The 26,516-nt window shown below is 42.9% G+C and overlaps 1 protein-coding gene across 4 annotated transcripts in view; it reads left to right on the top strand.

The window, feature by feature from the left end:
- Positions 1-26,516, top strand: part of LOC110488218 (ras/Rap GTPase-activating protein SynGAP) — a 115,491-nt gene that overhangs the window by 73,928 nt on the left and 15,047 nt on the right. For all 4 annotated transcript variants that reach the window (XM_021560338.3, XM_090227950.1, XM_090227947.1 and 1 more), the window contains 15 exons: positions 7,825-7,919; positions 9,160-9,281; positions 9,517-9,670; positions 9,851-9,949; positions 10,083-10,322; positions 10,435-10,770; positions 10,906-11,050; positions 11,342-11,486; positions 11,638-11,874; positions 14,218-14,419; positions 17,428-17,618; positions 17,948-18,152; positions 18,359-18,976; positions 24,733-25,263; positions 25,897-26,064. In XM_021560338.3, the coding sequence (XP_021416013.2) occupies positions 7,825-7,919; positions 9,160-9,281; positions 9,517-9,670; positions 9,851-9,949; positions 10,083-10,322; positions 10,435-10,770; positions 10,906-11,050; positions 11,342-11,486; positions 11,638-11,874; positions 14,218-14,419; positions 17,428-17,618; positions 17,948-18,152; positions 18,359-18,976; positions 24,733-25,263; positions 25,897-26,064 (3,488 nt within the window). The remainder of the gene's footprint in view (positions 1-7,824; positions 7,920-9,159; positions 9,282-9,516; positions 9,671-9,850; positions 9,950-10,082; positions 10,323-10,434; positions 10,771-10,905; positions 11,051-11,341; positions 11,487-11,637; positions 11,875-14,217; positions 14,420-17,427; positions 17,619-17,947; positions 18,153-18,358; positions 18,977-24,732; positions 25,264-25,896; positions 26,065-26,516) is intronic.

Raw genomic sequence — 26,516 nt, 5'->3', positions numbered from 1 at the left:
AATATTATTGAATTATTCTGCGAATTCTCAGGCTACAAGATTAACTTAACTAAATCAGAGGCTATGCCACTTGGTAACCTTCACTCTGTACCTAATACTTCTCCCCCCTTCCCTTTTAAATGGTCTCCCTCGGGTTTTATGTATCTGGGTATATTTGTAACTCCTAAATTCCAGCAAATGTACAAAGCCAATTTTGTTCCCTTGTTTGATACAATAAGACAGGATCTGGAGCGCTGGAACTCTCTCCCGATTTCTTGGTTGGGTAGAATATCCCTCTTGAAAATGAACATTTTACCTAGACTACTTTACCCAATCCAAATGATCCCAGTATTACTCTCCAATAAGGTAATAAAGGATGTAAATGGATGGCTAAGTTCCTTTTATATGGAGTAAACGCAAGCCAAGACTTAATATCAGGTTCTATCAGTGGTGTGCCCACCTATGTTATATTTCTGAATGGATCACAAACAATGACTCCTCTATTTGGTTAGACAATGAGACTTCTCTTTCAAAATACCCCTTACAGGATCTTTTATTTTTCAGAAGTTTCAAGTCTGTAGAAGATCACTGCAATAATCCTATTACACTTAACACACTCAAAGTATGGAGGTCAGTTCAACGCTTCCTGGGAAGGTCCAAGCTAACCTCTGCTCTTACCCCAATTCTTAACAACCCAGATTTGAGTCCAGGATTGTATGGATGCTGGCTTTAACTTTTGGCTTAATAAGGGGATACGCAGACTAAATGACTTATTTGCTGATAAGATTTTATTGTCATTTGAGCAGATGGTCGAGAAATACCAACTCCCAAAGCAGGACTTTTTCCACTTCCTACAAGTAAGACATTATATTCTGAAGAGCACCACCTTAATTGGTAACCCTGATATGTCTGTCATTGAAATAATGTTTTTTTCCCCACAAAGGAAAATGTCTGTAAGTCTGTTTTATGATGCTTTAAGGTCCTTTTCTGCTGTCAACACACAGAGGGTGAAACAAGTGTGGGAGAAAGAATTGTCTCTTACTATTGACGAAGAGATGTGGGAGGACATTTGGAGATATGCAAAAAAAATTCTACATGTACTAGAGCAATCCAATTAAGAATAATACACCGATTGCATATATCCCCAAATCGCAGACATGCTTTTAGCCCCTCTTCCTCTTCTCCTCAGTGTCTTAAATGTAAAACTGATACAGGCACCCTAACACATTGTTTATGGTCATGTACCAAAATACAAACATGCTGGTCTGGTGTTCTGCGAGAAATTGAAAAGATCCTAGGGGTTGATCTAGAATTGGACCCAGTTTCTTTACTGTTGGGTCTCCCTAGTAGGCAGGTTACTTCTGTGGGTAAGAGGAGGCTTTACAACATCCTTACCTTCGCAGCGAGGAAAAACATAATTTTACAGTGGATTAGTGATAAGGTTCCTTCTATTAAAGATTGGCATAAGATACTATTTGAATGGGTGCCTCTGGAATATCTGACATGTACATTGCATTCTAAAACAGATCAGTTCTACAAAGTATGGGAACCTTATCTAAATTACCTAGAACCTGAGGTATCAGCTATTATGCTGCAAGGATTCTCTTAGAATGGTGGTGATCTATGTATTTCAGAATTACACTGTACGTTTCATGTGTGGGACCTAAATTCTTGGTTTAAACTGAGCTTTTTTGTTTAATTTCTGTTTCTGTTTCAGACGCAATGATGGGGATGAGGTGAGGAAGGGGATGGGGTGGGGATGGGTTGCGGGAAGTGGAAAATTGTGTACGTATGTATGGCTGTGTATGTATGTATGTATGTATGTATGTATGTATGTATGTATGTGTGTATGTGTGTGTGTGTGTGTGTGTGTGTGTGTGTGTGTGTGTGTGTGTGTGTGTGTGTGTGTGTGTGTGTGTGTGTGTGTGTGTGTGTGTGTGTGTGTGTGTATATATATACACACACACAGTGGGGCAAAAAAGTATTTAGTCAGCCACCAATTGTGCAAGTTCTCCCACTTAAAAAGATGAGAGAGGCCTGTAGTTTTCATCATAGGTACACTTCAACTATGACAGACAAAATTAGAAAAACAAATCCAGAAAATCACATTGTAGGATTTGTAATGCATTTATTTGCAAATTATGGTGGAAAATAAGTATTTGGTCAATAACAAAAGTTTATCTCAATACTTTGTTATATACCCTTTGTCATTGCCAACAGAGGTCAAACGTTTTCTGTAAGTCTTCACAAGGTTTTCACACACTGTTGATAACAAAAGTTTATCTCAATACTTTGTTATATACCCTTTGTCATTGCCAACAGAGGTCAAACGTTTTCTGTAAGTCTTCACAAGGTTTTCACACACTGTTGCTGGTATTTTGGTCCAAAATAAGTATTTGGTCAATAACAAAAGTTTATCTCAATACTTTGTTATATACCCTTTGTCATTGCCAACAGAGGTCAAACGTTTTCTGTAAGTCTTCACAAGGTTTTCACACACTGTTGATAACAAAAGTTTATCTCAATACTTTGTTATATACCCTTTGTCATTGCCAACAGAGGTCAAACGTTTTCTGTAAGTCTTCACAAGGTTTTCACACACTGTTGCTGGTATTTTGGTCCATTCCTCCATGCAGATCTCTTCTAGAGCAGTGATGTTTTGGGGTTGTTGCTGGGCAACACTGACTTTCAACTCCCTCCAAAGATTTTCTATGGGGTTGAGATCTGGAGACTGGCTAGGCCACTCCAGGACCTTGAAATACTTCTTAGGAAGCCACTCAATCGTTGCCCGGGGGTGTGTGTTTGGGATCATTGTCATGCTGAAAGACCCAGCCACGTTTCATCTTCAATGTCCTTGCTGATGGAAGGAGGTTTTCACTCAAAATCTCACGATACATGGCCCCATTCATTCTTTCCTTTACACGGATCAGTCGTCCTGGTCCCTTTGCAGAAAAACAGCCTCAAAGCATGATGTTTCCACCCCCATGTTTCACAGTAGGTATGGTGTTCTTTGGATGCAACTCAGCATTCTTTGTCCTCCAAACACAACGAGTTGAGTTTTTACCAAAAAGTTATATTTTGGTTTCATCTGAACATATGACATTCTCCCAATCTTCTTATGGATCATCCAAATGCTCTCTAGCAAACCTCAGACGGGCCTGGACATGTACTGGCTTAAGCAGGGGGACACGTCTGGCACTTCGGGATTTGAGTCCCTGGCGGCGTAGTGTGTTACTGATGGTAGGCTTTGTTACTTTGGTCCCAGCTCTCTGCAGGTCATTCACTAGGTCCCCCCGTGTGGTTCTGGGATTTTTGCTCACCGTTCTTGTGATCATTTTGACCCCACGGCGTGAGATCTTGCGTGGAGCCCCAGATCGAGGGAGATTATCAGTGGTCTTGTATGTCTTCCCTTTCCTAATAATTGCTCCCACAGTTGATTTCTTCAAACCAAGCTGCTTACCTATTGCAGATTCAGTCTTCCCAGCCTGGTGCAGGTCTACAATTTTGTTTCTGGTGTCCTTTGACAGCTCTTTGGTCTTGGCCATAGTGGAGTTTGGAGTGTGACTGTTTGAGGTTGTGGACAGGTGTCTTTTATACTGATAACAAGTTCAAACAGGTGCCATTAATACAGGTAACGAGTGGAGGACAAAGGAGCCTCTTAAAGAAGAAGTGACAGGTCTGTGAGAGCCAGAAATCTTGCTTGTTTGTAGGTGAACAAATACTTATTTTCCACCATAATTTGCAAATAAATTCATTAAAAATCCTACAATGTGATTTCTGGATTTTTTTTCCCTCAATTTGTCTGTCATAGTTGAAATGTACCTATGATGAAAATTACAGGCCTCTCATCTTTTTAAGGGGGAGAACTTGCACAATTGGTAGCTGACTAAATACTTTTTTGCCCCACTGTATATATACGCAGGTATGTGTAAGTGAGTGCTGTTTTTTGTTGTTGCTTTGTCTCCGTTGTTGTATCTCTTAATATAGGTGAACATTGTGAAATTCCAATAAAAAATACTGTTACAAAAACAAAAATGGAAGAAGTTTGGAACCACCAAGACTCTTCCTATTTCTGTCTGCCCGGCCAAACTGAGCTATCGAGGGAGAAGGGCTCCAGTCAGAGTGACCAAGAACCCGAGCTCCAGAGTTCCTTTTTGGAGATGGTTGTTTTCCTGGAAGGTTTTCCCATCTCTGCAGCACTCCACCAGTGTGGCCTATATGGTCGATTGGCCAGACGGAAGCCATTCCACATTAACATGCACATGACAGCTTTCTTGGTGTTTGCCATTGGTGTTTGCCAAATGGCACCTAAAGGACAGACCATGAGAAGCGTCACATCTGGAGGAAACCTGGCACCATCCCTACGGTGAAGCATGGTGGTGGCAGCATGCTGTGGGGATGTTTTTCAGCGGCAGGGACTAGTGGACTATTCAGAATCAAGGCAAAGATGAACAGAGCAAAGTACAGAGAGATCCTTGATGAAAACCTGCTCCCAGAGCACTCAGGACCTCAGACTCGGGTGAAGGTTCAACTTCCAACAGGACAACTACCCTAAGCACACAGCCAAGACAACGCATGAGTGGCTTCGGGACAAGTCTCTGAATGTCCTTGAGTGACCCAGCCAGAGCCCTGACTTGAACCCGATCAAACATCTCTGGAGAGACCTGAAAATAGCTGTGCAGCGACGCTCCCCATCCTACCTGACAGAGCTTGAGAGGATCTGTAGAGAAGAATGGGAGAAACTCCCCAAATACAGGTGTGCTTCATACCCAATAAGACTTGTTAAAGGTGCTTCAACAAAGTGCTGAGTAAAGGGTCTGCATACTAAATGTGATATTTAAGTTTTTTTTTAAATGAGACATTAGCAAAAATGTCTTTAAAAAACGTTTTGCTTTGTCATTATGGGGTATTGTGTGTAGATTGATGAGGGAAAAAATGATGTAATACATTTTAGAATAAGGCTATAACGTAACAAAATATGAAAAAAGTAAAAGGGTCTGAATACTTTCCCAATACATTGAGTTCTATCTGTCAAGTAATTTTTAAACCAGTTGCATGCAGCCTGGTCTAGGCCAATTGATGAAAGCCTCGGAATTAGCAGTGAGTGATCAACAGTATCGAAAGCCTTTGACAGGTCAATGAAGAGGGCAGCACAATGATGCCTTTTATCCATACAGTTAAGCACATAATTTACAACTATGCACTGGAGATAGTGCTTTGATGTTGATCTGACCTGGTATTAAACCTGACTGATGTACATTTAGAATACATTTCAAAGATGAGAAAGATCACAATCACAAGGGTCAAGGGTGACAAGGGTCACCAACTTTGTGAAGTGGGAGTACATGGGCCACCTTCCAAACCTTGGGATAGTACCAATAATTGTCAGGTAAACAATATGGGTTAATGGTTTCGCAGCCAGGGGGACAGAGAGCTGCATCAAAATTGATCAAGCTCATCAGCTGTAGTGGATTTTTTCCCCCTCAATCTAAAGCAAGGCATGTAGCACATCACAAATAGTTAATTGTTGAAATGAAAACAAAGATTAACTAGAAGTTGACAGGTTAACTGTCGAGTCAGCTAGAGGCTGGCAGAGGGAAGAGCAGTTGATTTACTGACCAGGGTCAACTACACCACCTTTTCTCTCAAATAAAAAGCCTGCCGAGATAGAATGACAATTAAAATAATCACTTATCCCATTCTTCTCAGTTATGATGCCAAAGTCAGACAGAACTTGCTTAGGCAGTGAAGAAGAGGAATTTATACGCTTCAGTGCATTTCATTGCTGTTTTCCAAAATTTTGAAGGATCACCAGCAGAGTCAGAGTTGGAGCTTAAACAGTAGCTTGATTTAGCTTTCTTAATCGAGATAATACATCTATTAAACGTCTGAAAGATTGCCAGTCTACTACACAGTCAGTTTTCCATGCTTTGGCCCAAGCCTGATAGCTCATCTGAATGAGCTCTGATCACTCAGAAGAAATCTGATCTATCTTTGACTCTGAATTGTTTAAACGGTGCGTGTTTGTCTGCCAGAGGAATAAATATCGAGGAGACATTTTCTAGAGCCAACTTAGGGTCAGGTATACAGGAGACAGTGGATAAATCAGAGTAGAACATGTCATCTTGAGCAGAAAACAGGATTTTGCTAGTTCGTATCTCTAATGCATACTATGGGACAATAATCACTGAGATCATATGAGAATACTCCACTAGACAAGTATTTATGGGGGTTATTAGTAAGAATTAAATCAAATAATGTTTTTCACATTTAACTGTGTGGGTTTTGATATCAATTAAGTCAGATTAAAATCAATGCATCCATCTTAAATTGATCTGAGGCCGGGGATAGCCAATCCAGATTCAAATTCCAGCAGAGACAATAATATTTTTGTGATAATCTACCTCTACCTCATATTGCACAATGTTTCCAATACAGCATAGGCTTTTTTAGATGAAAATTACAGTTGCGTATTGGTGTGTGTGTGTGTGTGTTCGTGCATGTATCTATGTATGTATACAACCTAAATAAGGGATTGCTTTTAGGGTCTGTTATTATTACTTAATTGATTGCTATGTATCAACTCACATTAAAATGCGTAGCCCTTCTTAGAGAAATGACTAGCAGGGGACATTTGTTAGGCAGCAGGATGAAAAGAAAAAGAAGAGAAAGGAGAGGGTACAGAGGAGAGGGGAGGATGACAGAGAGAAAAAGACGAGAGGGGAGTACACCACTGGAATTATGTAAAAGAGTGCGTGGGAGAGAAGAACAGATGAGAAGGAGAGTGAGTATTTATAGTGCCTTAAGTATTCAGAAGGTTGCCATTGCTCTACTGGGAAACTGAGGAAAATGTCAGATATTGACTGTCCGATATTAAGGGGAAATAAAGAGGGTGTGGGTGTAACCATAGGAATTGAATTGGTAGAAAATAGCCTGTTTGTTTACAGTCTGGCAACCATCTTGTTGGGGTGGTTTGAGATATTTAATTTACCAATGCTTTAAACAACAAAGTCGATGACCTTATGTTATAGGTTGTATAGAAGTCGAGTAGAGGGAGTGCTATTCATATATAATTGATCATATGATTATATAGGTATCCCCCCAGTTGGCTAGCCAACTGAAGCTCCCTCAGTCGCTTGGCTCGATGGAGAGGGGGGCACAAAAGTGTTGACGCAGGGGATAATTCTCATCTGCCCATACGCCAAGGAGTACTTTCATATAGTCTGCCCTCCAGTTGGTGGTTATTTTCCATTTTCACGTAATTTTGCTGGTGGCCTACTTTCGTATCTGCTTCTGCATGTAGACATATATGATGTGGACATATGGCTAGCATTTCTTCATTGTGTAGCTGACTGTACTTGTGATTTCTTCATTGTTTCTCTTGACCGCATCCCTTCAAACCGTTGGCACGACTAGGGAATGAAGGAGAGGGCCAGGCCACAGGCGTGATGTGTGCGAAATAAGCACAGAAAATGTTCAGATAGTACATAGAACAAACATGCCTCTCTGACATTTAGAATTAGTAGCAACATCAGCTCAATTCTTGACTGTTAAATCTGCAACATTCCACAACATTTGCCTGCTGAACATGGCCCAGACAAAACATGCACCCAACTGATGAGCAAAAGAAACGGGCACTACCATGCACTGGCTCACCTGGAGATATAAAATGGTAGTGAAAATCATGCTACAGTATTTTCAACTTCTCAGAACAAAAAGTTTTGTTTGTGTTTGTATTTTTTTGGTTTAGACTATTCTTGCAATTTTTCCCATGGTCAGAGTAGATATTAAGTTTACAGTTTCAGACTGGACTTAAGGTTCTTGGGTTCCTTCTCTCTCTCACAGAGCACACTCGAGCTCGCAGGAAGAGCATTGCCACTGCGAGACAGCCAAGCATGGAAACCCCTCCCACTGCCCCCCCACAACCCTTCAGACAACAAGTAAGTACTGGAACATGCTACATTACCTGTCATTTCCACTTAATCCAGGCCTTACAGTAAAGTTCTACCCATCCATATTAGCTTCACTTCCTGCTCTCTAGCATTATTCTCCCTCATCTCCCTGTTCTCTTTTGTACAGAGTAGAATCAATAATAGTAATAGGTAATAGGCTAACAGTCAGTGGTGGAACAAGTACCCAATTGTCATACTTGAGTTAAAGTAAAGATACCTTAATGGAAAATGACTCAAGTAAAAGTAAAAGTCTGAAAGTATTTGGTTTGAAGTATTCTTATGTATCAAAAGTACATCTAATTGCTAAAATATACTTAAGTATCAAAAGTAAAAGTAGAAATGAAATCAAATTCCTTATATTAAGCAATCCAGATGGCAGCATTTTCTTGTTTTAAAAAAATTGACTGAGAACCAGGGACACACTCCAACACTCAGACATAATTTACAAACAAAGCATTTGTGTTCCGTGAGTCTGCCAGATCAGAGGCAGTAAGGACGACCAGGGATGGTCTCTTGACAATTTTCCAGTCCTGCTGAACATTCAACATGTAAGAAGTACTTTTGGGTTTCAGAGAAAATGTATGGAGTAAAAAGTTGATTATTTTTTTTAGGAATGTAGTGAAGTAAAAGTTGTCAAAAATACAAGTTGTAAAGTAAAGTACAGATACCTCAAAAAACGACTTAAGTAGTACTTGAAAGTATTTTTACTTAAGTACTTTACACCTTTGCTAACAGTAATGGTACTAATTTACAGATTCCAAATGAAAAGTACACCAGTTCAACCTTAGAACAGTACTCCTACCAATTGAGTTTTCGAGTCTTCAAAAAGGCTTACACCATCCATCTTAGTGACTGAATCAGCATAGCCCACTGAAACAACATTATTGAATGGACATTGTTGCTTTATCTGTAGCCCAATAGCCTCCTCCAGTGGCCATCAGTACCGTAACTTTATTCCATGTGTAACTCTGTGTTGTTGTATGTGTCGAATTGCTACGCTTTATCTTGGCCAGGTCGCAGTTGCAAATGAGAACTTGTTCTCAACTAGCCTACCTGGTTAAATAAAGTTGAAATAAAAAAAATAATAACCATCATCACCACCAACAATAACATGGACAGGTGCTAGCACTGATTTTGCAGATAGCATCTATTTTGAAGAAGGGTTTAATGACTCCATTATTTATGGAATGGACATCCCTACCTGTGTCTCGTCTGCTGTCCCTAATAGAGCTTCCTCAGTCGAAAGTTGAAGGGCTCCATCAAGAGGGCAAAGAGCCAGCCCAAACTGGATCGAACCAGCAGCTTCCGCCACATGATTCTACCCCGTTTCCGTAGTGCTGATCAGGAGAGGTAGCTAACACTTTCCCAAAAGTTTGCATGTGTGACGTACACTTGTGGTCCTTATTCTATACTCTGTAATGTTTTATTTTATACTCCCTTTCTTTTCTGTTTTTTTTTTTGCCTGGTGTTTTCCAATATGTACAATATATTGTAACAGTGGTTACTTCTTGTGGCAAATATTTAGTAGTGCTTGTTTCAAAGCACTGTTACCCTAAACACACCTTCTCTCTCTATCTCTTTTTAGGACCCGTCTAATGCAGAGCTTCAAGGAGTCCCACTCTCACGAGTCCCTGCTCTCCCCTAGCAGTGCAGCGGAGGCACTGGACCTCACGCTGGATGAAGATGCTGTCATCAAACCTGTCCACTCCAGCATATTGGGCCAGGAGTACTGCTTTGAGGTGTGTGCACTGCTGCCAGAAGAATAGAGGATAGTATCTCTCCTAATATTACATCGGAAACAGTTATTACAGCTGTGTCTTCCCAGTTGATGGGTCAAGGTCATAACAATTGATCAACTGTCACACACTAACAAGCAATATAATTGATGAATTCACTTCTATGGGTCTGTTTGACTGCAGGTGACCACCAATTCAGGGACGAAATGCTTTGCCTGCCGCTCGGCCGCTGAGAGAGACAAATGGATTGAGAATCTACAGAGAGCTATCAAGCCAAACAAGGTAAGCAAATAGAGAGGACCCTGCTTGCAGTCCACACTCAAAATGCCTTTTTGGCATAAAAATTGTAAGATCATCTCCATTAGTTTCAGCAGTCTTCACCTCTCTCGCTCTGTCTCCAATGCTGCCATTTTAGGACAACAGTCGAAGGGTGGACAATGTGCTTAAGCTGTGGATCATTGAGGCCAGGGACCTTCCGCCTAAGAAGCGATACTATTGTGAGCTGTGTCTGGATGACATGCTGTACGCTCGCACCACTAGCAAGCCCCGCACGGACACTGTCTTCTGGGGCGAGCACTTTGAGTTCAACAACTTGCCTGCCGTTCGCAGCCTACGCCTGCACCTTTACAAGGAGACAGACAAAAAGAGACGCAAGGTGTGTGCGTTTCTCTCTATGGTGGTTGTATTTCTCTTTGTCTATCTTTGTGTTTGCAGAGTTACTCAAATATTCCTTTCTATTCTATTCTCCATTCTGTTCTCTAACCTAGGAGAAGAGCACGTACCTCGGCCTGGTCACTATCCCCATATCGAGCATCACAGGCAGGCAGTTTGTGGAGCAGTGGTACCCAGTGATCCAGCCCAGTGCTTTGGCTAAGGGTGGCGGTGTAGGCGGTGGCAAGGTCATCAATGCCTCAATCCGCCTCAAGTCCCGTTACCAGACCATGAGTATCCTGCCCATGGAGCTGTACAAGGAGTTCGCTGAGTACATCACCAATAACTACCGTACGCTGTGTGCCGTGCTGGAGCCTCTGCTCAGTGTCAAAAGCAAAGAGGAGGTGGCGTTCGCGCTGGTGCACATTCTCCAGAGCACAGGCAAGGCCAAGGTAGGAAGGAAGGCACTACAGCAGGTGTGGCCAAGCACTCCTGTTGGAGAGAAACCCCTTTCTAAATGTTTTGTAAATGTGTCTGCTGTCAAATGTGTTTGTGTTGTTTGTTTGAGGAGCATGTTCTTTTTTCAGGACTTCCTTTCAGACATGGCGATGTGCGAGGTGGATAGATTCATGGACAGAGAGCATCTGATCTTTCGAGAGAACACCCTTGCTACTAAAGCCATAGAGGAGTACCTCAAATTGATAGGGCACCGGTACCTCAAGGATGCCATAGGTAAAGATTATTTCATTGTATACCAATACCTGTGGAAAATTACCTGAAATGATCAAATCCAGAAATGGTTTCAAATATTATTTGAAATCGATCAAATACTTTGAGTGTTTGCTTGACCTTGACTCGAGTGCCAAGTGAGTGGGGTTTGCACTTTTAAGACTTTTGAACAGGCAAGCACACTCAAGCACAGCTAAAGTATTTGAAATGATGAGTGACAATGATGTTGATCAGAAGACTATGATGAAGAAGAAGATACTGATGGGGATTAATGAACCGTTGTTTCGTTGACAGGGGAATTCATTCGAGCATTATACGAGTCAGAGGAGAATTGTGAAGTGGATCCCATGCGCACTCCACCGTCTGTCCTCGCCGACCACCAAGCCAACCTTCGCATGTGCTGCGAGCTGGCACTCTGCAAGATTGTCAACTCTCATTGGTCAGAACTTCTTCCACATGAACTATGTCATTGTACAAATGTGTCAGTGACATAGCATCCTTTCAAGTGTGGTGGGGTGTTTGTCCCCCCCCAAAAAAAAACATTTGCAATGGAAAATAAAGTACAATTCTGTCCTACCCTTTCATTCTAGTGTGTTTCCACGGGAGCTGAAGGATGTCTTTGCCTCTTGGAGGGTCAGGTGTGCCGAACGGGGAAGGGAGGACATCGCAGACCGCCTCATCAGCTCCTCCCTCTTTCTACGCTTCCTGTGTCCCGCCATCATGTCGCCCTCTCTCTTTAACCTCACCCAGGAGTACCCCGGAGAGCGGACATCCCGCACTCTTACCCTCATCGCCAAGGTGGTGCAGAACCTGGCCAGCTTCTCCAAGTCAGTCACTACCTTCCCTCCCATGCAGCCTTCCCTCTATTTTATTCATTGTGTTTATTTTAGCCTTCCCTCACATTAGCACACCCGCTAATATGAAGCCTGGTCATAGTTTTCAGGTCTCAGGCAAGGTTAGTCATCACTAGGGATGCAACGGTAGTGATGCGTTTAAGGTATCTTTATATTTAAGAAAAAAATATATTAAGCCGTTAACATTTACCAGTAACATAACCTTTATTTTAGCCTTCACTCACATTTAGCCACCCCTCACCTGTACTGTACAAAATAATCTGCCTTTCCACAATTTATTCAGTATGTCCACTACCAATCAAGCCTTGATAAGTCATTATCTATGTCCTCGACCAGTTACTCTTCCAGGAACCAATACATTCATTTCCACAACATTACAATGGGGTCATACATGCTTATGCCTTGCTTAAATCTTACTATGCATTATAACTGCATCATAACACATTATATCAGTCAGCATGAAGTAAAGTTTTACCAAATATTTTTTTCCTTTGGGGATGGGGAATGAAGAATTCATCCAACATGATTGTCCACAAACAAGATGATTGTGCACAAAAGTGACAGAAACAGGTTTTAATCGCACAAATGTTCAGAGGGTGGAGAAGTCTGTCTGCACAGAAATGATTTGTTTTTGTGATGTTCTTGTCACATTGTAGACAAGGTTAAAGTATGAATAAATCAATTCTCCCCCTCACCATCACCTGTGTTTTGTACTGTATCCTTCCATCTCCTCACCTGCTCTTTCATTCTTTGCATTTTCACACTGTCTCTCTCCCCTCTCTTGTTATCCCTCCATACCCCCTTATCTCTATTTCTCTGTACTCGATACTATATACAGTGCCTTCGGAAAGTATTCAGACCCCTTGACTTTTTCCATATTTTGTTACGTTACAGCCATATTCTAAAATATATTTTAAAAAGGCAGCAAATCTACACACAATACCCCATAATGACAAAGCAAAAAAGAAAAGAAAAAAATTGCAAATGTATTGAAAGTAAAAAACAGACATACCTTATTTACATAAGTATTCAGACCCTTAGCTATGAGACACATAATTGAGGTCAGGTGCATCCTGTTTCCGTTGATCATCCTTGAGATGTTTCTACAACCTGTGGTATATTAAATTGATTGGACATGATTTGGAAAGGCACACACCTGGTCTATATAAGGTCCCACAGTTAACAGTGCATGTCAGAGCAAAAGCCAAGCCATGAGGTCGAAGGAATTGTCAATAGAGCTCAGAGACAGGATTGTGTCGAGGTACAGGTCTGGGGAAGGAACCAAAATATTTCTGCAGCATTGAAGATCTCCAAGTACACACATCATTCTTAAATGGAAGAAGTTTGGAAACACAAAGACTCTTCCTATAGCTGGTTGCCCGGCCAAATTGCAATTCGGGGAAGAAGGACCTTGTCAGGCAGGTGACCAAGAACCCGATGGTCACTCTGATAGAGCTCTTCAGTTACTCTGTGGAGATGGGAGAACCTTCCAGAAGGACAACCATCTCTGCAGCACTCCACCACTCAGGCATTTATGGTAGAGTGGCTAGACGGAAGCCACTCCTCAGCCCACATGGAGTTTGCCAAAAGCCCCCTAAAGACTCTCAGACACAATGAGAAACAAGATTCTCTGGTCTGATGAAACCAAGTTTGAACCCTTTGGCCTGTATGCCAAGTGTCACGTCTGCTGTCACGGGAAGCATGGTGGTCGCAGCATCATGTTGTGGGGATGTTTTTCAGAGGTAGGGACTAGTGGACTACTCAGAATCGAGGCAAAGATGAACGGAGCAAAGTACAGAGACATCCTTGATGAAAACCTGCTCCAGAACACTCAGGACCTCAGACTGGGCCTTCCAACAGGACAGCAACCCTAAGCATGCATCCAAGACAACATAGGAGTCTTGAGGCTGTAATCGATGCCGTAATCGAGGCTGTAATTGATGCCAAAGGTGCTCCAACAAAGTACTGTGTAAGGGTCTGAATACTTATGTAAATGTGATACTTCCAGGGGGGTTTTCTTCATAAATTAGCAAACATTTCTAAAAACCCATTTTTGCTTTGTCATTATGGGGTATTGTGTGTAGAGTGATGAAGAAAAACAACTATTTAATCCATTTTAGAATAAGGCTGTAGCCTAACAAAATGTGGAAAAAACAAAGGGGTCTGAATACTTTCCGAAGGCACTGTATCTTGTCCCTTTCTCCCTCAATCTTTCACTGTCTGTGGGGACTTCTTTCTCTCTGTCCCCGTGTCTCTCTTCCTTCCCCCTACTCTCTCTATATGCTCCCTCCACACTGCTGTCTTTTCTCCCCTCAGGTTTAGTGGCAAAGAGGATCACATGTGTTTCATGAATGAGTTTTTGGAGATGGAGTGGGGCTCCATGCAGCAATTCCTGTACGAGATCTCCAACATGGACACGGGGAGCAACGCCGGTGGCTTCGAGGGCTACATCGACCTGGGCAGGGAGCTGTCAGTGCTCCACAGCTTGCTGTGGGAAGTCATGGCCCAACTGAGCAAGGTAATGTGGAATGTAACCTTGTCCCCAGGCTATTGTGCACAATGCATATAAGCCTGGGACATCAACGATTCAAAGTTGATTCAAAGTTGGCCTTAATGAGATTGACCTTAATAAGTATAGTATTTGTCATCATTTAATTTGAGTGAATCACACGACTGTGAAGTGTGGTTCAAAATGGAGGCAGGACCCGGGCAAGAACTTGCGGTGCGCACAAGACATGTAGGGGGAAGGTGTTGTGGTAGATGATTGGCTGGTTGATTAAGTTGAGGCCTACATTTCTCCCGTTCTTTCTTTATAATTTGATAACGAAGGCCAAGTTTAACACATTGGTCGACCAGACTCTTCGTGCATTTGGGTGTAAGTGTCTGGGAACGAGATTATTTGGAATGTGACCGTCTAGGTTCGAACCCTGGTCTTTTGCACACCCGCTAATCTGAAGCCTGGTCATAGTTTTCAGGTCTCAGGCAAGGTTAGTCATCACTAGGGATGCAACGGTAGTGGTGCGTTTAAGGTATCTTTATATTTAAGAAAAAAATACAATGAACTCTTTATTTTGCCTATAGACAAAAATAAAACTTTCAATCCAGGCCTGGTTTCTGTCTCTACTGTATGAAATCAAGGGGAGAAACGCATTAAAATGAAAAGTGCTTCTTAACTTTGACAACCTGTAGCTCTTCTTCTCCCAATCCAGTACATAGTGAACCGTCACAGTGAGGTATCTTTGAGTTGCTCTGGAGGTCCAACTATCAGTGTAGAGAGCTAGATAGGGTGTCTGTGTCAATTCGTTTTCAATTTCTCTCTGTGATGTTTCATAGAGTTTGGGAATTACTTTGATGCTGAAATGTGTGCCGGAGGGGACATTGTAACGCGGTTCAATTTTGTTCACGAGGTGACGAAATCCCGAGTCAGTAACCAACCTAATATGGCTCAAATCTTTGGCTATGAATACTCCCACTGCTTTCGTTATTTGTTTGTTTTTATGAATTTGTCGCAAATTGTTGTTGGAAGGCAGCAGCGAGAGATTATTGTGTTTTCGCTAACGAGTGGACTCTCCTTGCTCCAGCTCCACCTGCAAGGGATACGGCTGGGTGATGGCGACATAAATGACACATCATGTTAGATGTGTTTCCACTCGAGTAGCCGACAGTGGCAAAGCAATGCTTGCAGACTGTACTTTGTTTATGGTCTTCTTACCCTCTTCATCGTATTGAACGCTGAATCCAAAATGTTTCCACACAGCGGATTTGAAAGACGTCGGTGCCTCTTCAAATTTGCTTCTCTGTCGCGCTAGCGCTCGCCATTGTCACGTTGGAGCTGAGCGAATATTTGTTTTCAGTTTCCCCTATCTTGATGAGGCCCCTTTAGGCAGGTTTCCTACTGAGGTGTCATTGAAAATCGTCCTTTAGTTGTTTAAGGGGGAAGGGGCTGTGGTCGCTACATTTTGAACATTTTGAGGCATTGCAGTGGAGTAAAGTTTGTTAGCCCTCAGGAGCCCCCTAACAGCCACAACCTGGGCGTCTGGTTCTGTGGATCTGAATGTACAACGTGGGTGTAGTCTGCAGTGCAATAAATACATTTAGGAAATTATAGGAAAATGACAGGCATACCGTAATTCCGCGGTTCACATGTGAGTATTGAACCGTAGGGGGCATACCGAATGGTTCGATAACCTACTGTGTGTGTACCGTTGCATCTCTAGTCATCACCCATGCCATTACATAAAGAAAATACTGTCGCTCCATCACTTTTCAAAAAACGCACATGAACCAAAGAGCAAAAGGAACATTAGGAAAAAGGAAGTTGATTTGAAAATACGTATTTATTTTTTAAAACAACATGTTTTGGCATATACTGTACCCTTCCTTGGGATATTGCATCCTAAATGCATTGGTTTTGGTAATTACAAAACGTTTTTTAGGACAAACTTCATTGTCCTCCAAGAGTTGCTGAATATTTTCCCTTCTCCAGCTGATCAAGGTAACAGCAATGCTACACCTGGTCCCCAAAAATGTCACAGCTTGAGCCACAACTGATTACACTCCTGCTGTTGTCAATGCTGCCCACTACACTGGCAGCATGAGGAGGAGCATGGCAGCAGCAAGGCATAAGGCAGGCCTTTTAACATAAAAAAAAATGTTTTAGCTATTTTCTGCTGTTTTTGCATCTTTGAAGTATACAAATAAATATCAAGTGGCTGTAATACAGATATAAAACGCTTTTCTTCTGCTGATATACCTCCTGCTACTGGTTTCCCTCCGCCACCCCTTTTACGCCTCTTCTCTCACCACCTCTTGGCTGAAATCCATTTGTATTTTCACTCTCTCCACTACTGCTGTTCACTTGGCTGAATTCCATTTATATTTTGGCTCCCTCCTCTCTGTTCACTTTAAAATGGTAGAATCCATTTTAGAGAGAGAATGCAAATGATGTGGAGCACTGGTAAATATAATTTAAGTGAAACTGAAAGGGGTGTGAATGAGGAGAAGGGGAAATCACTATTAATTGTCTGAGAACACAAAACAGGTGATATCAATATGGTTGACATCTGATTTTGCATGCTCAGTTCCTTTACCTCAGTGTAGATGAATGAGAGGAAAAGAAGCTGCTCCAGACTATTGAGATGTAGCCAGTCTCTCCATGACCCCTGTATCCCAATTCTCTGTTCTTTCTCCAGAGATGTGCATTTATGCACTCCTCCCCACTCATTTATAAGCATTGAAATTGGTGGAGGCATGGGCTAGATCAGGTTTATGGAGGGCTGGTAGTTAATTACACCTACCTGGTGTCCCAAGTCTGAATCAGTCCCCAATTAGAAGGAAAGAATAAAAACCAGGTGTTTTGGCCCTCCAAGACCGGAAATGAACAGCCAGATAGAGGTTACACCACATTTCTTATAACAGTATTTTTCTTTTAAATCCACGAATGGAAGTGAATGAGTGCACACTTCGTGAGAAAGGACACAATTGGGGATAAACTGTCCAATCTTTTCATTGTACTTTGTCTCCCAGGATGCTATTCTGAAGCTTGGCCCCTTGCCACGTCTGCTGAATGACATCAGTGTAGCCTTGAGGAACCCCCAGCTCCACCGGCAGGCCAGCCACCAGCCAGACAGACAGCAGGACAGGCTCATCACACGGCCCTCCTTCAATCGCATGGTATCATCCGATTTCCAGAGCCTCATGATGCGGGATCTCAACAGGTAACTGCTCCGAGCTTATAGGCACAATCTGTGTAAGATTTCTTGAGGTTCAATGGCCATTTCAATTGATACTTGAATTGATACCATTGATTGATACCATCAATTGATACCATTTCAATTGATGCTTCGTTCATTTAGTACTGTTTCACACTTATCATAATCCAACAGCTATGATTGTACAATTTCATTGTTGTCATTTGAGTCTTTGTAAAAAAACATTGTTGATGCAAAGAGGAGTGAGGTGTGAGTCTAAAATATACACTATAGCTTTCAAATACAGCCCCTGACAATGGTAATAATGATAGATAATGGTGAATATCCTCCCCCAGCTCAATAGACATCTCCCGTCTCCCCTCCCCAACCTCGGCATTATCTGGGGGTGGGGTCCTCTCGTCTCATGTCAGCATGGGAAGCTTTGCGGAACGAGACCCCCGCGGTTCAAAGGACGTTTTCTACGTGACCCGTCCCCCCTTGGCTCGGTCCAGCCCTGCGTACTGCACCAGCAGTTCTGACATCACTGAGCCAGACCCAAAGGTAAACTCCGATGCATTGATTTGACACTAGCAGCCATCAATGAATTGACTACCAATAACTTTGAGTTGGACACATACAGTATATTACAACTCCTAATATACCTCACAATTTAGTTATGAATTATCCCAATCACTAAATAGTGAACATTTGTGGGTCATAAGGGATAATAGGTTATTCCAGTTGACAGGTTATGTTCTCTCTCTTAGGTCCTCAGTGTGAACAAAAGCGTGTCCATGATGGACCTGCAGGACTCACGCATGAACAGCATCTCCAACCTCCATTCGGTGGGTGATATGCTCAACTCCTCCCAGGCCTCCATAGCAGGCCTGGGTCACAGTTTCGGGAACCTGGGAGGCCCGCTTCGCATGGGAGGCCACATGTCCGCCGGTGGCTCGGGGGGCTCTGGTTTGAGGCTGAGCCAGATGGGGGGACCCCTCCACCAAATGGGGGGTCCCACCGACTCTCTCTCCCAGCAGCAGCAGCATGCGGCGGCCGCCATGCACTTTCCCCTCTCCTTCCAGAACCCCCTCTTCCATCTGGCTGCCGACGGCCCTCGGGGCCAGCCTCACAGTCGTCCTCAAGCCCAGCCGCCTCCCCCTCCGCTCTTGCTGGCCCCAGAGCTTGACAATGCCCACCACCAACAGGGCTACGTGCGGGCGTTCGGCCACAGCGGCTTCTCGCGCAGCGAGGATCTGTCGGCCCTGCGGCCACAGAGCAGTCTGGTGCAGCCCAGTATTGTCCACTCGCACAGCTACAGTGACGACTACACGCGGCAGAACCAGAACGCTGAATACGCCCGGCGCCAGCTTTCACTGCAAGTGCAGGTCTGTATTCCAGGAAGATATCCGTCATTTAACTTCAAAATGACTTCATTCATTCCTGTCGCAGCATTTCAGATGACACTGTCAGTGCACGATAACAAGAATACATACTAAACATACGCCACACAATGCATGTAACACCTTATGCAGACATTACATTTGGCAAAAGGTCTGTTGCATTGATAAACTCCATCATGGATTTACATTGATATTTCATTGAATTTCTAAATAAATGTACAATAATGAATTCACCCAGCAGTCACTTTTTAGAGACATTGATAGTGAAATTTATCTGCCTATTGTTTGTAGTGATGCACCGATATTACATTTTCTGTCCGATACCGGTATCCGATATTTTCCTTGCCCAAAAAACCCTGATACCGATACCCGATATTTAAAATGTTTGCGGGCTTTTAAGCATTCTAGTACAGGTAAATAGTTAACACACACATGGAAGCAGCGGTCTAAGGCACTGTATCTCAGTGCAAGAGCCGTCACTACAGTCCCTGGTTCGAATCCAGGCTGCATCACATCCGGCCGTGATTGGGAGTCCCATAGGGCGGCGCACAATTGGCACAGCGTCGTCCAGGCCGTCGTTGTAAATAAGAATTTGCTCTTAACTGTCTTGCCTAGTTAACTAAAGGTTAAATAAAAAATAATTACTGAAACAGATTGTCATTTTGCTATGTTTTTGGGGAAGTCCATTGTTTGCATCCATGAGCTAGCTAGCTTTTTTTTATGACCAGCACTGTAGATGCGCGAGACAACTTTACCAGCATCATAGCATACGTATCGATGAATCGTTGTGACTAATGAAATACAAGTGATAATTACGTAAAAAATGTATGAACGTGCAGTCATATTCAGGTCCTGATTGGTCAGGAGCTTATCTGACACGTCAAATAGAGTTATTTGACATGCAAAGACCCAAACGGCGTTCCATAGAAATCCTGGTTGAGAATGAAACGACTGAACAAATGAACAATGAAACAACACAGCAAGTAAGTGAAAGAAATAGGTTTTAATGATGTTTTACTGGTAATGGGGACTTATGTAAATGCCAACAAAATAACTTTTTGGTCAGTGTGGTGTGTGTGTAACCTTTATTTAACTAGGCAAGTCAGTTAAGAACAAATTCTTTGTCATAAACGTGTGCATAGATGGCAGGGAAGTCAGGCACAGGAGAATCAAACTTGGTAAAATGGAGTAGTTTAATAACTTAAAAACATAGCTCCAAAACCATGACAATAATCAAAACAAAGTGGGTACGAGGACCCGTCACGCACCAATACAAACACGATAAATGAACAACAAACAATCTCTGACGAGGACATGAGGGGAAACAGAGTGTTAAATACACAACAGGTAATGAATGGGATTGGAACCAGGTGTGTAGGAAGACAAGACAAAACCAATGGAAAATGAAAAATGGATCAATGATGGCTAGAAGACCGGTGACGTCGACCACCAGCACCACCCAAACAAGGAGAGGCATCGACTTCGGCAGAAGTCGTGACATTCTTATTTACATTGACGGCCTACCAAAGGCAAAAGACCTCCTGCGGGGACGGGGGCTGGGTTTAAAAATAAATAACATATAAATATAGGACAAAACACACATCACAACAAGAGAGACAACACTACATAAAGAGAGACCTAAGACAACAACATAGCAAGGCAGCAACACACCATGACAACAACACGGTAGCAAAACAACATGGTGGCAGCACAAAACATGGTACAAATATTATTGGGCACAGAGAACAGCACAAAGGGCAAGAAGGTAGAGACAACAATGCATCACGCAAAGCAGCCACAACTGTCATGAAGAGTGACCATGATTGAGTCTTTGAATGAAGAGATTGAGATAAAATTGTCCAGTTTGAGTGTTTGTTGCAGCTCGTTCCAGTTGCTAGCTGCAGCTAACTGAAAAGACAAGCGACCCAGGGATGTGTGTGCTTTGGGGACCTTTAACAGAATGTGACTGAGGGTTTTATAAATACGTTTTATAAATAAGCATCAACCAGTGGAATTGCGATGGGTGTACCGAGATGACCAGTTTACAGAGGAGTATAGAGTGCAATGATATGTCCTATAAGGAATATTGTGGCAAATCTGATGGCCGAATGGTAAAGAACGTCTAGCCGCTTGAGAGCACCCTTACATGCTGATCTATACATTATGTCTAGTATAATCTAGCATGGGTAGGATGGTCATCTGAATCAGGGTTAGTTTGGCAGCTGGGGTGAAAGAGGAGCGATTACGATAGAGGAAACCAAGTCTAGATTTAACTTTAGCCTGCAGCTTTGATATGTGCTGAGAGAAGGACAGTCTACTGTCTAGCCATACTCCCAAGTACTTGTATAAGGTGATTACATCAAGCTCTAAACCCTCAGAGGTAGTATTCACACCTGTGGGGAGAGGGGCATTCTTCTTAGCAAACCACATTATCTTTGTTTTGGAGGTGTTCAGAACAAGGTTACGGGTAAAGAAAGCTTGTTGGGCACTAAGAAAGCTTTGTTGTGGAGCATTTAACACAACATCCGGGGTGGGGCCAGCTGAGTATAAGACTGTATCATCTGCATATACAGTGGGGCAAAAAAGTATTTAGTCAGCCACCAATTGCTCCCACTTAAAAAGATGAGAGGCCTGTAATTTTCATCATAGGTACACTTCAACTATGACAGACAAAATTAAAAAAGAAAAAAAATCCAGAAAATCACATTGTAGGATTTTTAATGAATTATGGTGGAAAATAAGTATTTGGTCAATAACAAAAGTTTATCTCAATGCTTTGTTATATACCCTTTGTTGGCAATGACAGAGGTCAAACGTTTTCACAAGGTTTTCACACACTGTTGCTGGTATTTTGGCCCATTCCGCCATGCAGATATCCTCTAGAGCATTGATGTTTTGGGGCTGTTGCTGGGCAACACGGACTTTCAACTCCCTCCAAAGATTTTCTATGGGGTTGAGATCTGGAGACTGGCTAGGCCACTCCAGGACCTTGAAATACTTCTTACGAAGCCACTCCTTCGTTGCCCGGGGGGGTGTGTTTGGGATTATTGTCATGCTGAAAGACCCAGCCATGTTTCATCTTCAATGCCCTTGCCAATGGAAGGAGGTTTTCACTCAAAATCTCACGATACATGGCCCCATTCATTCTTTCCTTTACACAGATCAGTCGTCCTGGTCCATTTCAGAAAAACAGCCCCAAAGCATGATGTTTCCACCCCCATGCTTCACAGTAGGTATGGTGTTCTTTGGATGCAACTCAGCATTCTTTGTCCTCCAAACACGACGAGTTGAGTTTTTACCAAAAAGTTCTATTTTGGTTTCATCTGACCATATGACATTCTCCCAATCTTCTTCTGGATCATCCAAATGCTCTCTAGCAAACTTCAGACGGGCCTGGACATGTACTGGCTTAAGCAGGGGGACACGTCTGGCACTGCAGGATTTGAGTCCCTGGTGGCGTAGTGTGTTACTGATGGTAGGCTTTGTTACTTTGGTCCCAGCTCTCTGCAGGTCATTCACTAGGTCCCCCCCGTGTGGTTCTGGGATTTTTGCTCACCGTTCTTGTGATCATTTTGACCCCCCGGGGTGAGATCTTGCGTGGAGCCCCAGATCGAGGGAGATTATCAGTGGTCTTGTATGTCTTCCCTTTCCTAATAATTGCTCCCACAGTTGATTTCTTCAAACCAAGCTGCTTACTGTGAGAGCCAAAAATCTTGCTTGTTTGTAGGTGACCAAATACTTATTTTCCACCATCATTTGCAAATAAATTCATTAAAAATCCTACAATGTGATTTTCTGGATTTTGTTTTCTAATTTTGTCTGTCATAGTACCTATGAAGTGTACCTCTCAACTTTTAAGTGGGAGAACTTGCACAATTGGTGGCTGACTAAATACTTTTTTCCCCCACTGTAAATGGATGAGAGAGCTTCCTACTGCCTGAGCTATGTTGTTGATGTAAATTGAGAAGAGTGTGGGGCCCAGGATTGAGCCTTGGGGTACTCCCTTGGTGACAGGCAGTGGCTGAGACAGCAGATTTTCTGACTTTATACTTTTGAGAGTGGTACTTAGCAAACCAGGCCAAAGACCCCTTCAGAGACACCAATACTCCTTAGCCGGCCCACAAGAATGGAATGGTCTACCGTATCAAAAGCTTTGGCCAAGTAAGTAAAAATAGCAGCACAACATTGCTTAGAATCAAGGGCAATGGTGACATCATTGAGGACCTTTAATGTTTCAAGTGACACATCCATAATCTGAGTAGTTTTCCAGAACTTCTTGGAGTTAGACCCACAGAGAGAGCACTGCTCCTTAAAGTAACTAACTTTGGCCTTCCGGATAGCCTGAGTGCACTTATTTCTCATTTGCCTGAACAAGAGCCAGTCAGCCTGAGTATGCATGTGTCGAGCATTTTGTCAAATGCAATTCTTGAGGTGGAGTAACTCTGCAAGATCACGGTCGAACCAGGAGCTGAACCTGTTTTTAATTCTAATTTTCTTTATGGGGGCGTGTTTGTTAACAATACCAGTGAAAATATCAAAAAAGAAGGTCCAAGTGTCATCAAAAGAGGGGATCAAGCTGATTCTATACCATTTTACAGAGGCCAGGTCATGAAGTAAGGCTTGCTCATTAACGTTTTTTAGCAATCGTCTATGACAAAGCCGGACAGATCGTTTCACTGAGCAGCCATTACGAACACAGGCTGTTAAACAGTGATCACTTAGGTCATTACAGAAAACACCAGACTGATACCTATCAGGATTATTTGTGAGGATAATATCAAGTAGAGTAGCCTTTCCTGGGTGTTTGGAGTCATACCTTGTGGGATTGGTAATAATCTGAGGAAGATTTAGGGATGACATAGCTAGGTGTCATCATCTAAAATAACCCTAATTTATATGGCAGTTCTTATTTAATTAATGATGGTTGAACCCATCTATGTGAAGCTAGCCACAATAAGAATTAACCACAAAGTGGACTTTGCGGTTAGCCTTCAAAATAAAAGTATGGCATAATTGTACTATTTGTTTTAATTTGCATCACTGTCAATTACATTTTATTTTGAAGGCAAACCGCAAAATCCACTATTGTGCCTAATCTTTATTGTGGCTAGCTTCACAACACATAGCCCGGTCCATTTGAGCCTCACTAGCCAGATGAAGCTAGCTGACTGCTTATAACGTTGGCTTTGGGCAACAGGGTTAATTATCTGGCTAGCTATTTATTTTCATGAACTGAAGTTCAATTTCAATAGACAAACAACAAGTGGCAACCTAGCTAATACTTACTCACAAGGATTCCCAAATCATTGCTGATAATAATGAAAATGACTGCAGTTTCTACTGGTCATTGTTTTCAGGCTGGTTGTATTGGTGTTAGAGCTAGGTGCCAAGCTAAAGCTAGCTACCTCAGAAGTTGCGGTCAAACAAATTATGCTTTATTACCAACACGGTTTCGTAAACACATCATTTGTGAACATGACGTAATCGATTCCGTTATGTTCACTGATTTATCGTGCATCCCTAATTGTTCGTATGAGAAGATGCTTGAAAAACAAGTTAGACAGGCATGAACGAAAGAGGGATTGTCTCATTCCTCATTTCTCTTCTTATACCCTCTCCCTCACTCTCCCTCTCCTATAGTATTTGATCTCAAATACTGTATCTTCTTTTTCTAAATATTTCCTGCCCTCCCTCCCTCTGTCTCCCTCTCTTCCTTTTCCCGCCCACCCTCTCGCTCTCAGGAGAATCTCCAGCAGCAAATTCTTATGGGCATGACCCCTCAGACGGCAACAGGCATGGGCACCCCCACCTCCTTGGCCACTCCCCCTTCCACCGTGCACCCTGTCCGTCATGGCTCCGTAGCACCGCCTCCCCCGCAGCGCCTCAAATCCCAGCTGTCCATCAGCCCCGGGGCCACCTCCACCCCTCCCAAAGCCCGCCCCCAGAGCAGGAACCTCCTTCTCCAGTCGCCCGAGTCCAGCTTTGGTGGCAGGCAGCCCTCGCCACAGCAACAACAGCAGCAGCAGTTGTCCGTCAAACAGTCTGACAGCCCAGCCCCTGGTCTCCCGCGCCAGTCGAGCTCTGCCAGGGACAGCCAGGGGGCGCCACAAGGGGGCAACGGAGAGACCACAGACACCCCGACTAAGAGCTCCAAGCAGCCTCAGACCACAGACACCCCGACTAAGAGCACCAAGCAACCTCAGCAGCAGTCCCAGCAGCAGCAACAGCAGCCTCCACAGCAGCACCTGCTCAAGCCCACAGTCAATAAACAGGTATATTGCTGGAACATCATGGGCTCTGTGTTGGGACACCTAGGCCTTGAGACTGTGTTAGTCCAGCTCTGGAAGCTAAAATGAGTCTAGAGGTCTCAGCCAAGGTTACACGTCACAAACCACCTTGGCTACATTTATTAATCACACTTCTGTGATTCTCAGAATCTCAGCTGATTTAGGAGGGAGGGGTCACTGAGGAAGCTTAGCTTTTGTCACATCTTCAGTGTCATGAACATGTTATTGGTGTTCAATTTTAACCAAATCTATATTTGGTCCCAGTTCTATACATGTTGCACATTATGTAAAATTATGTAATGTAACATCAAATACAACCTGATTATGTAATGAAGGCTATTGTTTGAACATTATTGTCTATTGTCAAAATCTAAGGACTTGTCCAAAGGCAAGTCCAAAGAGATACATCTTGAAGATGGACAGCTTCCTAAAAAGCACAGAAAAGTGTTGCTGTTTTATCTAGTAATTTAATCCAGCCACCGTCAACTCTTAACAGGTTAGAACACATCACAAGCTTTCCTAAATAGATAGGAGAACCTTTTAGTCTTAAGAATTTTGATAGCATGATCATGCAATTACTGAGCCTCTTCCTGTATCATCTTGCCTCTTTTCTTTCAGGTTTCTCAGTCCCCCTCCACCCTGACACCCAACGAGCGCACTGTGGCCTGGGTGTCCAACATGCCACACCTCTCTGCCGACATCGAAATATTGCGTAGCTCATCAAACCTTGAGGACCTCAAGCTGAAGGAGTACTCCAAGAGCATGGACGAGTCTCGCATGGATAGGGTGAGCCCATTTTGGGGGGATGAGAGCCTCTCTAGTAAATTAAATACATTTCCTAGATTATAAGGGAATGTCTTTATCTGATTTTCATTTGGTTGTAGGGTAACATTTAACCCCCAGCATGATGTTCCAAGAATTTTATGACAAGGTCAAGGGAACATTTTCACTCCATGTCATAATTTGATGTTCCAGGATTGGGACCTGAAAATATTGCTAGACTGTTCCTTTAATTAAATGTTCCTTGAAGAAAGGAATGCAGGTAGCCTAGCGGAGGCCAATAAGAGTGTTGGGCCAGTAAACCGAAAGGACGCTGGTTTGAATCTGCAAGGTAGAAAGAGCTGCTGTTCTGCCCTTGAACAAGGCAGTTAACCCCCACCAACTGCGGGGGGCTGTCTTAATCGACGCTGTTGGGGGTTAACTGCCTTGCTCTCTGATTCAGAGGGGTTGGGTTAAAT

Source organism: Oncorhynchus mykiss, chromosome 30, assembly GCF_057628025.1.
Source record: "Oncorhynchus mykiss isolate SJ-2025 chromosome 30, ASM5762802v1, whole genome shotgun sequence".
NCBI classification, from domain to species: Eukaryota; Metazoa; Chordata; class Actinopteri; order Salmoniformes; family Salmonidae; genus Oncorhynchus; species Oncorhynchus mykiss.
The sequence above is the reverse complement of the archived record's forward strand: the minus strand, read 5'-3'. Positions and strand labels throughout refer to the sequence as shown.